Source organism: Neodiprion pinetum, chromosome 7 (assembly GCF_021155775.2).
Source record: "Neodiprion pinetum isolate iyNeoPine1 chromosome 7, iyNeoPine1.2, whole genome shotgun sequence".
NCBI classification, from domain to species: Eukaryota; Metazoa; Arthropoda; class Insecta; order Hymenoptera; family Diprionidae; genus Neodiprion; species Neodiprion pinetum.
Window position 1 is genome coordinate 25,515,425 of NC_060238.1, and position 15,823 is coordinate 25,531,247.

A 15,823-nucleotide genomic window follows, 5' to 3' on the forward strand; every position below is an offset into this window, starting at 1 on the left:
TGCAAGGGATTTTTAATAAAAGTTCACCGTCCGTGTTTAATATTTCACCCTATGATTACGCACGCCTCCCTGATTTCTCACGAGTCCCTCTTCCCCCCGAGATTTGTCCTCTGATCGATGGCGTCTCCGCTACACGAGAATTTCGAAGAAAACTTCGTTCACCGACCGGATCCTCACACGCAAGTTCCGCGAGTGGGACCGACAGGTGTCAGGTGTCAAGCTCCTCCTCCTCCTCCTCCTCCTCCTCCTCCTCCTCCTCCTCCTCCTCCTCCTCCTCCTCCTCCTTCTCCTCCCTCCCCTCTCGCTTGCCTTTCTTTTCCCTTCGATATTCATCAGGTCCACACGAGTGTTTTCTCCCGAGTCACGTACCCGATGCAAGGATGAAATTTCACCGCGAGATCACCGCGACACGAGGACCAGCCTCAGGGTGTGAGTTGGAGTCAAAAGGACCCCGAGACCTCATACCGTGGAGGTCGTTCACCGGTGCGGAGAGAAGACGCTTGTCGCCCTCTTCCGCTTCTCGCCGAGCACCCATCAGCCATCCGCGTTCAATGGACGGGAAAATGAATGTCATCTGCTCTCCCTTCCGCGGTCGCGACGCAGATCCTGAGGAAGGTGTTTCGACTCCTGCCACTCCTCTCGCACCGTACCGGATAAAATTTTCACCAAAAAGAAAGAGGACGAAACGTGGCTTTCCGATCATGATCCTTTGAGCTTTCAGTAAATCTTCTTGCTTGTTCCGATTTCGGACAGCTGCGTTCGTCCCGCGGAAGCTTAGCCAGTCGATTATATCCACCCGACATGCGACACGTCGAAACACTTTTCAGCACTTTCAGTGGGAATCGGATTCCTCCTGGTAGACATGTTCGAGAGAAAATTGTGATCAACGCTTTCGCGCACCGTTTGTTGTACCTTTTCTGCCGTTTTTTTTTTTTTTGCCACGGGCTTAAGCTCCCTAGATCGCCCGGATCGCTGAATGTAACATCGTCGTTCCATTCTTGGCCTGCATGTACACGATATCTACCGTATAGGTATACGTGAACCCAGCCTAGGATGCGCCCTTGTGGGCCACATGCCGTTGCCTACACGGAGGGAAAGGATTGTTTGAGTCAAGTGATATTCGTTTGACTCAACTGAATGCTGTTGTCAAATTCGACGAACACGATACGTGCTTGATTCAACAAAACACTTTTGTCTGTCGAAATACTTGTGACAACTTGACGTAGCATCGAATCAAGACTTTGATCATGCTGACTATCAATTTATTCAAGATAACACAGCATGAATTCCTTGGTATAAGTGTGAATCTCTTACCAAGAAAATGTGTGATTGAGATGACTAAAAATTTGATTGAACGCACCTCTGTCGTTTTGTTTTAAGAATGTGAAATGTTCTAGCAAAACGAATTGAGCTTGTTTTAATTCATGTTTCGTTGAATCAAGACTTCAACGGTTGAAAGGTTCACTCGAATCAATACTTCACTGGATCGCGACAAGAAAGGCTTTCGTCGAATCAAGGAATTCGCTCGACTAAATCATTTTGACAGACTACCTAAATCGAAATTGTTGAATCAAATTCATCGTCTTTGGAACAAGGGATACTAGATTGAAGCGAATGGATGCGAATGAAATATATTGTTTCTTCAACAATTCCATCTCCATCGTGCACACCGCACAATATTACTTCAGCCGTCAAGTTCGCCTGCAGTGTGCAGTATCTTCGCGTGGCTGCTTCGTTGTCCCGAGACGTCGGGCTTCCTTTGAAGTATACCTCCCGGTGCGTGTGTACAACGTTGTGTTATTTACCGGATAGTCGAGCTGCGCACGGCGAAAGCGCGTTACGCTGAATCCACTGTAGGTACGTTCTTACGTAGGTAGTCGAGTTTACCGCTGTCGAGTATCGCCGTCTAGTTCGTAGTTCAGAATCTGCTTCCAGTCGTATTTCTTTGATCTACACTCCGCTCCGTAGATTGGTAGATACAGTTGTCTGCACGAGTAATTTTGTGTTATTAACCTGATAGGCGAGGAGGAAGATCGTGAGAGAAATATCGCGTTATTTCTAAGAAGTTGCAACCGCAGGTACGCCGAAGACCCACGAAGGCACCGCCGCCAAGCCTCCTCGGCAAGAAGTTCCGAGCTTTTGATCAAGCGAGAGGATTTGAATTTAATTAAAAAAGACCTTGAGAGCTTGCGTATTTGGCTAAGTAAAACGCTCGTCTCTCCTTCGAATCGGGTCGGATGTCAGCCTCTGCCCGTTTTCCAACTTTTATCATCACTCACCGCGAACGTAAACGCCGAAAGCTCCGACTGACGAAAACAACCGTTATCAGAGTTGTTAACGCTGTATATATACTTGCGAGGAAGATTGTGTCTCGCACTATCGAGTATAAACGGTAACATTCGTTATCGAGTTCGTCTCTTTTCCTCTTTTCTTCTTTTCCCATTCGACAATTTTTCCGCGTTATCTCCTCTCTTTCGGCGTAATCGCTACGGCCAAGAAATTAGGACAAGATCGATCCTCCGTTTTTGGAAATATAACACGTAGCCGGTCAAAGGTCACAGTTTCACGTCGGAGCCTTGTCTTGAGGAAAAAATATACCTTCGATTTATTTTAACTCGCGAATAAAAATTTACGGTTATTAAACATCTTTCGAAATCTGTACCCTCCATAATCCTGATCGTCCCTGAATCTTTCAGCGAAAAAAAAAAAAAAAATCATCAGTGTATCTGCGATTACGCTAATTATCGGCGAAAAAGAATAACAAGTGACATACATCCGAGTTGTTCGCGAAACAATCGACGTGTAAAGTGCACCGTGGGAATCCACGAAGAGCAAAGAGCATTCTTGTAGGTGCGGGCATACCTGTACCTACAGAGCGTCAGTGCAGCCGGAGCGTTGCGAAGGGTGTCTGTTTTGAAAGGGTAGCAATTACCCCGTCGTCCCGGCTGTCAGGCCCGAGGCTGATGTCCCTCTCGCGGTGGCTACCGGGCGAGGAGAAAGCGAGGAGAAAGCGAGGAGAAAGCGAGGAGAGTGGCCGAGGGTAGGAGGAAGATGAAAGCCGAGAGTGCGAGGAGGAACGCCGGCTGCAGATACAGGGGCTCATTAAACCGGGAATGCTGATTGCGTTAACCCCGCCGCTTCCCGCGACACTGCCGCTTCGCCCGATGCCTAGCATTAAATGCCCGGCATTTACCCCCCCAAGAGCTCGACGGACCAGTTCCCTAGGTCGTCTCTAATCGAAATACGGCCGATCTCTCCCTCTCTTTCACTTTTTCTCTCTCCCTCTCTTTCGTCGATAACCCATCGCGACCGGGTGGAGTACCCGCCTCTTAATTAGGGGTTAACTTTTTAATTAAATCTTTTCACTCACCCGCGCGAGTTCGCTATATAACCCTCATTCCACCCCTGAAACGACACACGACACAATCATTCGTCGTACGTCGATGTGAAAATATTTTGCGCGAAACACGGGGATCCATTTACGACGCCTTGTCGAAATTCTAACACTCGTTTGCGTGATTTCATCTTACGTTATATTATGTATGTATACCAGGGTGGTTCTTAAAAGGTAATTTTTTAATTTCTATCAGTTCACTCGTTAAATCAGCTCAAAATTTTTTTTATATCAACCCTAACTCGTGCTCGCAAGAGGGTGGATTTCCCCTTTCAAGCATTTTAGGGACACATTCAATCTACCAAACTGGTTTCGATAAAATCCGGTCAGGGGGGGGGGGGGGGGGGGGGGTTCCTGGGTTGCTTAGTACGATCTGGACTCGAAGTTTCAAAATTCAAAATCCCGGATTCAATTCAAAATTCATCCGAGTACTGAATTTTATCGAAATCAAATAATTTTTTAAATTTTGGCCCACCATATTGGATCCGTCATTTTGAATTTACAAATTTCGAGTTCAGATTCGTAATGAACGATCCAAGATACCCCCTACATCGAATTTCAGCCAAAATTCGTTCGGTGGATTTATTGTGTCCCCGAAAGGGTTAAATGAGGAAATCGAACATCTTGCGGGCACGGGTTAGAATTGAAATAAAAAAGTGAATAAATAAGGGAATCGTTGCTGAATTATTTGGAATTGAATCGTGAAATTCAAAAATGACTTTTTCAAGGACCACTCTAAATTGTACGGTATACCAAAGACGTGAGTGAAGATAAAAATGTGCTGTAAGAAATATGTCAATTCTTCCAACTCTACAGTTCCTCAAAGATAACCTTCCGTTGAGATGCTCGAATATCGGAGGAAAAAAAATCTTCCCGTCCCACTGAAAGCGCGATTCGTCAAAACGACGTCGAGTCGTCCTTCACCTCCAACTCAACGCCGATTGAATTTCCTTCTCTGATCGATTTTGGTTGGATCAACGCACCGTGACCACAGCTGCTGCAGCACGGTGCACAACTCGGTACCTACTCGGAAAGAAGCGGCGAACCAGAATCAATCAGAGTTCCTGATTGTTGCTGGCCGGTGTTGATCGAGTCGCGAACGACACGTGGATGAGACGAGGGCGGAGAGGGAGGGGCGGGGCCCGTCTCCGGAGCTTGGAGTGTGTGTTTTGGACGCGATCTCGTTTTGGTGGGCGAATGATCGGACGGAGTATGAGGAAGCGGGCGATTCGCGCGAGGCACTCCAAAGTAATCGAAATCCTGGGAGGCGAAAGGGAGGCCGGGAGGCAGCGGCGCAAGTCGAGGGGAGGAAGAGGGGCGATAAATTACTGTGACCAACCCGCTATCAATCCTAAATACCTACGAACGCTTTTAGCTTTCACTTTGCCCACCGCGCTCTCCTGTTCTGCACCAGAGCCAGCCAACACCGCGGCTCTCTCGTCGCGCGCGGTATTCCGGACGAAATTTATTCCCCACCTCGGGATATAAAAATACACCATCCTGCTGGCGACGCGACGACGCGTCGCGACGCGAACTCGCAACGCCGTTTTCTTTCTCCCATATTCACCTACCTACACTCTGCTGTTTTTGCAGGTTATGGAACGTAATTCACACGCTGCGCGTACTTGCTCATGTCACGGTGGTATAATTCCGCGGCATCATGGCGCACATCTCGGTGAAATGGCGTGAAAAGTTGAATGGAACCAAACCATATATTTCCGATATGCATCGGGTAAAATGCAGCATTTTACCAACAGCCACGTGATCGTCGATGTCGAGGCCAATCCAACGAGTCCTGGCTCTTCGATTTTGCTCGCGCCGTTCCCAAGATGTTACGATTTTAGCTGGTTAGTCGCGCAAGCTACGCTATTCGTTGAATATAACGAGACCAGAGCTTCCTGATATGCAACGGACAAAATAGATGCAGCATTTCACCAATGAACACGTGATCGTCGACGTCGAGGCGAGTCCAACGAGTCCTGGCTTTTCGATTCTGCTCGCGCCTTTCTCAAGGTATTACGATTTTAGCGAGCAGCTGAGTCGCGCAAGCTCGCGCTATTCGTGTCGTTGAAACTGTGATATCTCGGTATTGGTCCATCCGAAATCGACGATCTTGGATCCGTCGTGCGCGTCTATGCATCGGCTACAGCATGGTTATAAAACTTTGGAATCTCATTCAGAAATTCGTGGTATCGAAACAAGATTTCTCAGCGTTCAACCGCAGGCTGGATCCTATTGAATTTCAAGAACCGAATTCTCGGATGTTAAAGTCGATATTTAGTAAGTAACTTGGAGCGTCAAAGTTGCAAAGTTGACGCGTGCGCCACGTGTAAGTATCATATCCACGTTTTATTTTCGACGAGGCTTGTTGGTTCCTCGCCTTCCGCAGCCACTGTCCTTTCTGCCATCATCCCTGTGTCCGTTACTCCTGGATATTGGTAAAGTTGTAAGCGACAGCCTGCACCGCTAACCCTGCCGACCAGCTGACGCTGGCTACTTCGGGACTCGACCTCGTGGCCCGTCTCGACCGCTGAACTGACCCAGGGAGTTCCAAGAAACTCTCTCTCTCTCTCTATACGCGTGTAGCGTCTATTTATAAGTAAAAGAGACGAAAAAAAACGAAAAGAAACAAGAAGTTACAATTTTTTGTCTGTTATTCTTTCCACCCACAATTTGAATTTCAAGCTGACGAAGATCCGAAGAGAGAATAAAATCGAAATAAGCAAGAGAGAGAGCGAAATGTTGCAGTTGTAAGCTGAGCTTTTCGCCAAAGCGTACACGTACACGAAGATATACATATATTCCACTTTGGTATACCCATCGACGAAGGCATCTGGAGGGTCTATAAATATTTCTGCCCAGCTTATTCTCTTTATTCCGTCTCCGGGTGTGAAAGTAGAGGCGCCAATCTACAGAATATAAGGCTCAGAGTGTCTCAGAGACGAATAATGAAGAAGAGAATTCCAGGATGTACAGACACGTCTGTAGTGCAGCACTCGCTGGAGAAATGTCCGGGATTGTGCTGCGTCGAGGGATGTAAAAAATTGCGAGCTCGACGCCGGAGCTTGGAACTTGACTTTTAATTGAGGCTGAGTGAAAACTCTCCGCTGCTGCAGTCCGATTCTCAATACGAACGACGGTGGGGACTGGATGAGGATAGGGCAATAAAATCGAAGTGAAAAGAGAGGAACACTGCACTATTGGTGTACCAAATATAGTATATATCTACAAGGCGTCGAGGTATTTATATTGGCTTCTCGCAGCGTGACAGTGATCTACTGGGAATTTTACCCCTTGTTCCACACACTCGAAGCTCTCCTCCTTGCTCTTTCTTGGACCAACTCGGCCTCCTCCCCTACTTTTCTCATGAACGCGACTTACCGCGCTGCGAGTCGCGACGCGTCGAACTAATAAAAGCAACTTCCTACTCAAGGGACGTCACCGGGATTCGGGTGTTTAGCGAGGAGGGGGATGAAGAGGGAGAGAGAGAGAGAGAGAGAGGAAAAAGAGCCGGGCGTGTCGTCCGTCGTCCGTCAGCCGTCTATTGTTTTTCTCGTTCCCCGGTCTCGTCGCGTTCAATGGCGTTTTGTTTCAATCGAGCTTCCCGCACCCCGCGCGCAATATGTCCAACCATTATTTGTTCCATCACCTAAAGCCCGGACGATCAAGGGATGATTTTATTGGCCGATCCCGTATGCCGTGTGGGTAGTCGGGGAGGTTTAATGAGCGCCTCAACCCCCGGCCCTGCCCCGCCACCCTCGCAATTACGTAGCGCGTGCCGCGACTGGGAAAGCAAAGTTCCGCCGCGTCTTCGGAGGAGGAGAATGAGGACGAGGAGCGGAACCAGGAGCAGATGCCGAGTTCCAAAAAGGGAGATAAAGTCAACCCCTGCTGCTGACCGATTGGCAAAGCGGGCGGCGAGAAAGAGAGCCGAGAGAGAGAGAGAGAGAGAAGGAGATATCGGCCGATGTTTTATTGCCGGATCCAAAGCCGAGGCTCGTGGACTGCTCTCGTCGTAATCCGCGGACAGATTCGTCCGGATTCATGGTTCGCTTTATGTTACAAATGCGCGTACTCGGTTTATATACCAAGGTTTTATACACGCGATGCTTTTCAGAGATATTTTCCAAACCCGGCCGCTGGTGTTATAATATTTGTATTAAAATGCAAAAGCCTCCCACGCATCAGGGCGCGAAACGAATTAGGTACAACGAAAAAAAAAAAAAAGAACCGCATCTATGCATATTCAAACCCGTGGCCACCGGCCTTTGACTCAATTTTCAAATCACCTAAAGTCGCGTCGCGAAAATTCCCGCAAATTACTTTGTAGAAAATTGCAAGGCGGTTTTCATACTCCGCTTACCAGCCAGCCTTGCGGAACCCCGCGACCTGACTCAAGCCGAAAGGCGACAGCTGTTCAGGGATGTCCCCGTTTCTCTGTCGGGTTAACCGAAGCTTGGTTTGGTCACCGGGTTAACCCTCGATGTATATATACTGTCGATTTAAATTCATTGACTTTATCAGGTGCGCCCCGGGAGAAACCCTTTTTGAAACTTGTCTCATTGTAGAAAATAATAACGGAAAGTAACAAAGAAGAACGGACCGATGGCGAAAGTTCTCTCGATTGTCAACCCTTCTTTGCCTCGTCACAGAGACAAATGTGCTTTGTAGGTATAGTAAGGATGAAGCGGATAATATTTATTTATTTATTGAATTTCAAAAGTTTACGTTAACGTCATGAATATTAGTAAACCCTAACAGAGGTAAACAAGTTACCTAGTTTGTAGGATTGGAGTAACAAAGAAATGAAAATAGAAAAACAACTTACCGACTACTGTAAAAATATGAAGATTTAGATTCAAGTTCGCTTATGAACAATCCTTAAAAAATTATAATAAATTTATAAATATTTAAGAAATAGTCAAATTAGATGATGATTTACTTAAGTTAATGTATATTTGTAATTATCCGACTATTTTTGTGAATACAAATTGCGATAATAAATTTCTGGTTGTTTTTTTTTGTTTTATTGTTAGCTACGCGGTCACAGGTTCTATCTCTTATTTCATTTTCCGAACCCTAGGCAACTACTGTGTATCGGCTATATTTTATCTCTTCTATATAAAACGCGTTCCAAAGAAGTTTCATTATTTAATACACTCCCGGAAACGGGGAACGTGACCGGCCGTCAAGAAACGACGCCAGCAAGCAAGAAGACAACACGACTCGTCGCGCAGCGACGGGAAAACGACTTTCCGAGACTTTAACGTATATCGTTTCAGGGTTACCAGAGAGAGAGGGAGAGACAGAGAGAGATGGGGTTTCTTTACCCTGGGGCAATAAATATTTTCCCAAAACGATTACAGACTGGTAGAAATCGATCAAGCAATTAATACCAGATTGTACAGTTTGTATATAATTTCTCGAAGAATGAACGATCGATTTCGAATTCTTGAGAGCAATTGGACCCTGCTCTTGCCTTTGAGGCCTTTGTAAGCCGTGCGCGGATCCTTCCTTGAAGGAAGTCAAAGGGTGGATAGCCGGTAAATTGGTTAACGAATCGGCCCTTTGACAGCAGTGGTGGCTCAACGCCCCCGCAGCGTCAATTGATGCTCAGAGATATAATAGAGAGCCGGGGTTTAATGGCGGGATTGTTCTCAGTTGAATCCTTCGCTGCCCGGAGGATCCCGGCGTCCCGCTGAATACGAGAATCGGGATACGCGGCTACACGCAGATATATTCGCCGAAGGAAATGAAAAATGCGAGGGACGAATTGAAGCAAAACTTGAATAAAGTAAGAGTAATAAGAAAAAAAAAAAATAAATAAATAAATAAAAAAAGCAAAAAAAGAATTAGTGAATATAAATCAAGTCAACGTACATGTACACGACATTCCATATAGGAATCGTGTGTACCTACGCGTGCATAAATCGTGTGAAATCCGTTGCATCGCAATTTGCGACAAAGAGACGATACGTATAGTATACGTATACGTATGTACAATATACGCAATACAGATACGTACACGGTGATATAAAAAATAATTAATCCCGGTAACAAGTTTGTCAGGTAGGTATTTCGGTCGTATAAAAAGTCGGGAGGGTAGTTAGGCGGTGTTTGTTCTCGTCAGGGAGAAAGATAAAGAGATAAATTCAGGTCCGTATACGTATACACACACACACGCGCACATATGTGTCAGCGTACTTCGCCGTAAGGATGTATTTGTGAATTCTCCCCGAGGAGAAAGCGGCCAGAGGATAGGGAGAGGGGGTGGTGGTGGGGATGAGACTTCAGGGAGGGCGAAGCACTTAGCGAATGATTTTTAAATTAAATCAGCTTGTTTGCAGGTCTGCCCCCTACCTCCCCCCTTCCCGCTGACATCGTCGCTAGGCACTCGGGGTGTAAAAACATGTTGACTAGTGGGAGAGGAACCGAGGACAGTGTTACACAGGACCTGGTTTCAGGATCCCGATGACGGCGAAACACGAAGAAAACGGTCTGCCTAAAAGGGCAAGAACAACGATAACATAACCTCAACCCTCCACATCAATTAATCCTGTCTTGTCGCGATCCAAACTACCCCTAATTACACATGCGTTACGATCAGGGAGACGAGCTTTGAATGTAGCCTGATTGTGAGCGGTGGGGTGTGTTTTCGAAATTTCAGAGTAGGTGCTGATGAGGTAGATTTGTTTTTTGTTTGTTTTTTTTTGACCTGAAACATACACTTTGAACTGAAAAATACATCAGTCACTCGACGCGATTTTGAAACGTTGCACGTACAGGGTTGAATTCGGAAAACGATCTATCCGTCACACCGTACAAGGACTGTATATTTCGTGAAAACATCTTACGAAAAAGGGGGCCAAAAAAAAGTGGAAAACAAAAATGAAAAGAAGAAAGACAGTAACGCAGCGGGAACTTAACCGAGAAAATCGAACGACTGCCGGGCGAGAGAGAGAGAGAGATGAAAATAGAAAGAGAAAGATGGAAGTGCAGGGAGGGAGGAACAAGCAACGGGGGCGAAACGCGACAGCCCGACAGGACTAAGTGGTGTAACGCGTTTAACCCGGCAATCCCACCCCCGGTTTCCTCTCCAAGGGGATTCGTGTGCGGTAGTGGAGGAACACGCCCGCCTATCCCGTCAGGCATATGTGAGGGAGGGGGGAGGGGTGAAACGCGTGGCGACGCGATACCGAGCCGCAACCTTCTCGCATCCCGGAGCTAGACTGGCCGGCGACGTTCCTCCTCCACCCCCGAGTTTCTCCCCGAGGTTCTTCTCTCGTTCGGCCGCCCGGTCTTCGTAGTAAACAAAACTGTAACTCTCCGCGGGGCCGAAGAATCAATGCCGCGGGGGGTGGTCTATGGCCCAGTTTAGCCCCTCCCTGCAACCCCCTTCCATCAGGGCACTGCTGCAGCCGAATTATAGAAGAGAGCGTTATACCTCTTGCTTTACCTTACCGCGCGATGCACGCGCAGAAATATACCCCCTCACCCCCATAGGAACGCGGAAACAACCCCTAAGCCTCGGTGGGTGCCGTAGCTGCACCACCGCACAGATCTTGTCCGATAATTTACTCTGATGCCCCCGTTGAACCGGGTGCATCGACCCTGCAACGCCACTTTTCCCGCACCTAAGTTCATCCCCCTTACAGCTGGTATATAGGTACGTTTTGCACCCAGTTTTCATCCCTTTCTTATCTTCATCCCTCTTTACTTGTTCATATATACAAAGCGCAGAAGTCAGTCGTGACCGCGAACGAAGAGCCGGAGATTCTCCATCCCTGCTTCTTCTCTCTTCTTCTTCTCTATCTAGTTCTCGATATCTCCGTTTCTCTTGCAGCCCTCCCTCCCCTCCGCCCCCTAACCGTATTTCTCCGGGGACTTTTGCCGCCGCTGCCGCTGCCGCTGCCGCCGCCGCCGCCGCTGGCGTTGCTTGGCGAACGAGATCAGGAACTCTCCTTTGAAACAGGAAAACATAAATATTTCATAGCTCGAGTATTCCGTATCCTGCAGTCGTCCTGAATTCTCAAACTTCTACCAAACACTTTTTGGCCACGATATATACTCGGCAGTATTTCCCATCCCTCTGCCGTGATCCCGACGCCCCTGCTGAGTCCGAAAAGTTTAACCCCCTCGTCTATCCGCGAAACGGAACGCAACGCCTCATCCGGCCAGCCAATCTCTTAATCTTACTTAGGGGTATAGAGAAATCGCTTCGAACGACCATCCACCTCCATCCCTTCCTCCGTCCTTTCTTCCATCTAACACGTTCCTTTTTTCACTTGCACCTCAATCATACCGTCTTATAGGATATCAGCGGTAAGCTACACGTGCCTGTGATCTCGAAACCGTGATCTCTTCAAACCCGAGTCAACTCTCGGCGCCATTATTTTCTTCAGAAGATATTTCGTCTCTTGAGAAAAGATATTTTTCCTCGCTGTAATTCAAGGGGTTTTTCGACCATTTCACTCACCCCCCCCCCATCAGAAAAAGGGATGTTGTATAATCCCACGTTCCCATCACATGGATCATATAAAGTGTACCACCACGTATTCTTATGATTCCAGGTTGCTTGGATGCACTTCGAACAGAGCGCGATACTGACGGTGCACAATCACGTGATAACGAGGAACCCGCGTATTTCGGTAACGCACGACAAACACCGTACCTGGTTTTTGCACATAAGCGATGTCCACCAGGAGGACATGGGAAGGTACATGTGCCAGATAAACACGGTCACGGCGAAGACGCAGTTCGGCTACCTCCACGTCGTAGGTAAGTAAAGAATGAGTTACATCCTGTACATGGTTCCTCATGGCCGTTCCGATCAAGATCCCCTCCGCCCCGCGTGCTTTGGTTTCGCGTGACGGTAAAAGAAAAATGGAATCGCAACGATCCAATTTTAACGAGAGTGAGAAAGACAGCGGCTATGTAGCAGATTTCGAAGGGAAAGAAAACAAAGGAAGAAAAGAAAATGTAACATTAAATAAACAAAGCGAGACACCCACGTGACGAGGAAGAGGAAGAGAGATAAAAGTAGGTAGGCATCGGCACGGGAAGAAGGAACTCACGGAGTAGAACGGAGGAGGTGGAGAAGGAGGAGGAGGGAGAACAAAAGACGCGGGCGTCTCATCTGCCGGCCAAAAGACGAGACAACAATAATTTAATCAGAAGAGGGTACGTGCCCCTGCCAGTCGGGAGAACATATTAATATCTCGAGTTTTGACATCTCGACGGTGGCGGGGGTGGTGGGGGTGGTTTGCAGGGTTGGGAAGCCGTGAGAGGTGGGAGGGGTGAGGGGAGGGGGTCGGGTGGGGAGGAGGAGTAATCAGAGGTCTAGATTAATTGTTTCCGCGGGACTGTTTCCCTCCACCACCCCACCAGCGCGAAAGGCACAAATACGCGGGCAGACCTTCGTACACATAAACGACCTTGTACAACGCGACGCGACGATAACGTAGACGCGGAGGATCCACCGGGGACTCGACACATAATACCGAACCGTCATAACTCACGGCTAGGCGTAGGTGAGAGAGCTGATGGAAAGGTGATGGTCGGATTCAAGGTAGGGCGTAGGAACCATGACGTGACATCATCGGATGATCGGCGAGGCGTTTGCTGACGTTGAAATTAGCAAATTGTGGTTCAGGCTTTCCTGCACAAAATACTCAAAAAGTTTCATCTGGAGCGTTTCATTTGATGTGTATTAGAGTGAGACTTGAGAATAAATACAAACAAGGAAAGAGAAAATTGAAAGCGTAAGCGTGTTCGGAGAATTATCAAAGAGAAGAAGAAAAGCTTTCATAGGCAGAAAGAATGAAAACGGAATGGCAATTGAAATTCATATAGAAATTGTTTGCTTAATTTTATGAGAAATATTGTTAAGTACATTGTAATAAAATGGTCATTTTTTCATTGTCGTTGTGCTTTTTTTTTATACCAATACCTTGTATTTTGCAAAAATATTTTACGCGATGGAGGGAAATGGAAGTCATTTTCGGATTCAGCACGCTCGAAATCGTAATATTTACCAAAAAAAATCCCATACGGCTGAAATGAAACATTATTTTGCGAACCTGTGTTGTCGTTGTTGTTAGTCTAAAGTTAGACTGCAGCTTACGATGTAAAGACTGACATGAGAGAAAAATCAACGGTACACATCATTGTATGTATTACTGTGGTACATAAGGTACCTATACGGGTATCCTGTAACACCGAAGGAATCGACACACTTTTTCCCTGACGCCTGTGTTGTATGTACAGTAGCAACACGGTGCGGCGCCGGGGCGTGACACTATGAATTATTCAAAAAGGCAAACAAAGCGTAAAGCAAAAAAGAAATCAAAGAATGATTACAGCAAGACTTTTCGTCGTTGTCCTTATGTGGGCGGGTGGGCGTGTGCTTGCGTGAGTTTTGAGGGAGTCTGCGAGGTCAGGAGGAGGGATAAGAAAAATAACTCGAATGAAGACGATCTTGAAGATATACTCGCGAGGCGAGTATTTCCACCTCCTCTTCTTATACCCAGCAGAAGCAGATTTACCCTACGGGGTGTATAAGTAAAGTGTCGCCATAAAACGGGAGCGCGGGTGAAATCGCTTCTTTTAAAATTTACAACTCCATTCGTTACAATAACCATATGAGATTGTACCAAAACCACGTTCTCTAAATCACTGCCCGATACACGGGCGTACACATTTTCCACTTTGAGAATAAAATTATACAAGTCTCTTTCGGCGTCTTCTTCGCCCGACGAACTGCAACGAGGTAAAGTGTACCAGTTATCGACCCTGTCCCAATTATAGACTTCTTTTGGTTAGTTGTATCAGTTTGAACCTTGCTTCTAAAATTACCAAAAAAAAAAACTTGTAGTGTTTAACCCTGTAGTAGCTGGTTTCAGTCATCGAAAAATTGACAATTTGCGCTATCGATTTATAAGTTTGGAAAATAAAAGGGACAATAATTGGGTCTAAACGTGTCGACAACTGGTAAACTTACGTCGTGGTTTTCAAGTTCACCGATAGGATCCCTGTCACCCCGTGCATCAAACAAACGAGTTCATGATGCACTGCAGCGAAACCGAAAAGCATCGTTGCAGGGGAGTAAGAGGTAGAGAAAGACGAGAGTGAATGTAGCAGAGGGAACTTAGTTGTGACGAAAAGTGGGGTCTGGCTTCTGTCCCGTCCCCCCGACGGCGTCCCGTCTTCCATCCCAGTTCTGCCTGCCTTCCTTCCTTTCACCCTCTTTTCCCTATTCACGACGTCAAGTGGCCAATTACGATTCAGAGATGCTATTCAACGAGTGATTCGGAATAAGAAGAGGGGAGGGGGGAATAAAATAAAAAAAAAAAAAAGAAAGTACGAAATGCGGAACGACGGAACGAACGAACGAACGAAGGATAGGATAAAGTAGATGAAAAGTGAAGAGAGAAAACACGGGAGCGAGAGAGAGTGACGGAGAATGAAAATGAAAAAGAAAATAGAAAAAAGAGAAAAAATAAACGCTGCGGAAATCCCTCCGCATGGTATGCGGCGCAATAACTTGTCTATCTCCAGCTCGGCGGGGGGCGAGATTCGACTCAGCTTTCGGTCCGAAATCTCATCCGCGACCCCGTCGATCCTCGATCCTCCCCCGCGTCGTCTATCCCGAACCCAGAGGCCACCTTTCGCTTGTATACCAGAGTTTAGGACAAGTTAACGCGCCACAACACGCGGTGGCCGTCCATGTCTGAATAATGCATCATCCGCACCAGCCTGCAGCGTAACGATCCATGTATACATAGAGTTGTATGTATATGTATTCGCCACATAGAAACAGTTGTAAATATGCATTTATACACGATGTATACCATATACGCTAGATACAGGGATGCGTATTTAAGGGAGGTCTGATATCATACCTATTTTTGGGAGATGTTTTTCTTTAAAGAAAATGAAAGCACTTTGAGCAGAATTTTCTGAAATCTGATCTCATGTCTGATATCACGATGACGCAATATTTAAAACTTGTTTATCGATTCGAGCTCAAAAAGTTTTTGTTCCTAATTGTATATATTGGCAAACTCGAACCGAAAAGATGTTTTTAACTCAAAAAATTGTTCCTAACTGTTACAAGTTGGATAGTGACTTCAGGAGATGGGCTATCGAAAAAGCCCTTGAGTTCGGAGTCGTTCGTTACTTGCATGCGCCATGACGCCATTTTGTTATTAATTTCAATGAAAACATTCTAAAATGTTCTTGAAACTATAAATAATAAAGTCTCCAAAATCAAATTGCTCTACATTTTCATTTTCTTTAAAAAAAAAACTCCTAAAAATAGGAATAAGCTATACCTCCCCCTCCTTAACGAATATATAACAAACCGCTCTCCTTTTCCGGTTTCGCTGGAGGAATCGGCAACTTTTATCCGAATGATAGATCCCGTCGCGT

General features: G+C 46.5%; 1 protein-coding gene across 3 annotated transcripts in view; it reads left to right on the plus strand.

Annotated features, from left to right (window-relative positions):
- LOC124223773 (neurotrimin) overlaps nt 1-15,823 on the plus strand; it is a 118,337-nt gene that overhangs the window by 44,852 nt on the left and 57,662 nt on the right. For all 3 annotated transcript variants that reach the window (XR_011177684.1, XM_046636018.2, XM_046636019.2), the window contains exon 3: nt 11,965-12,172. Coding sequence is in view for 2 of the 3 variants with exons in the window: in XM_046636018.2 (XP_046491974.1) it covers nt 11,965-12,172 (208 nt within the window). In the remaining variant the exon portion in view is untranslated. The remainder of the gene's footprint in view (nt 1-11,964; nt 12,173-15,823) is intronic.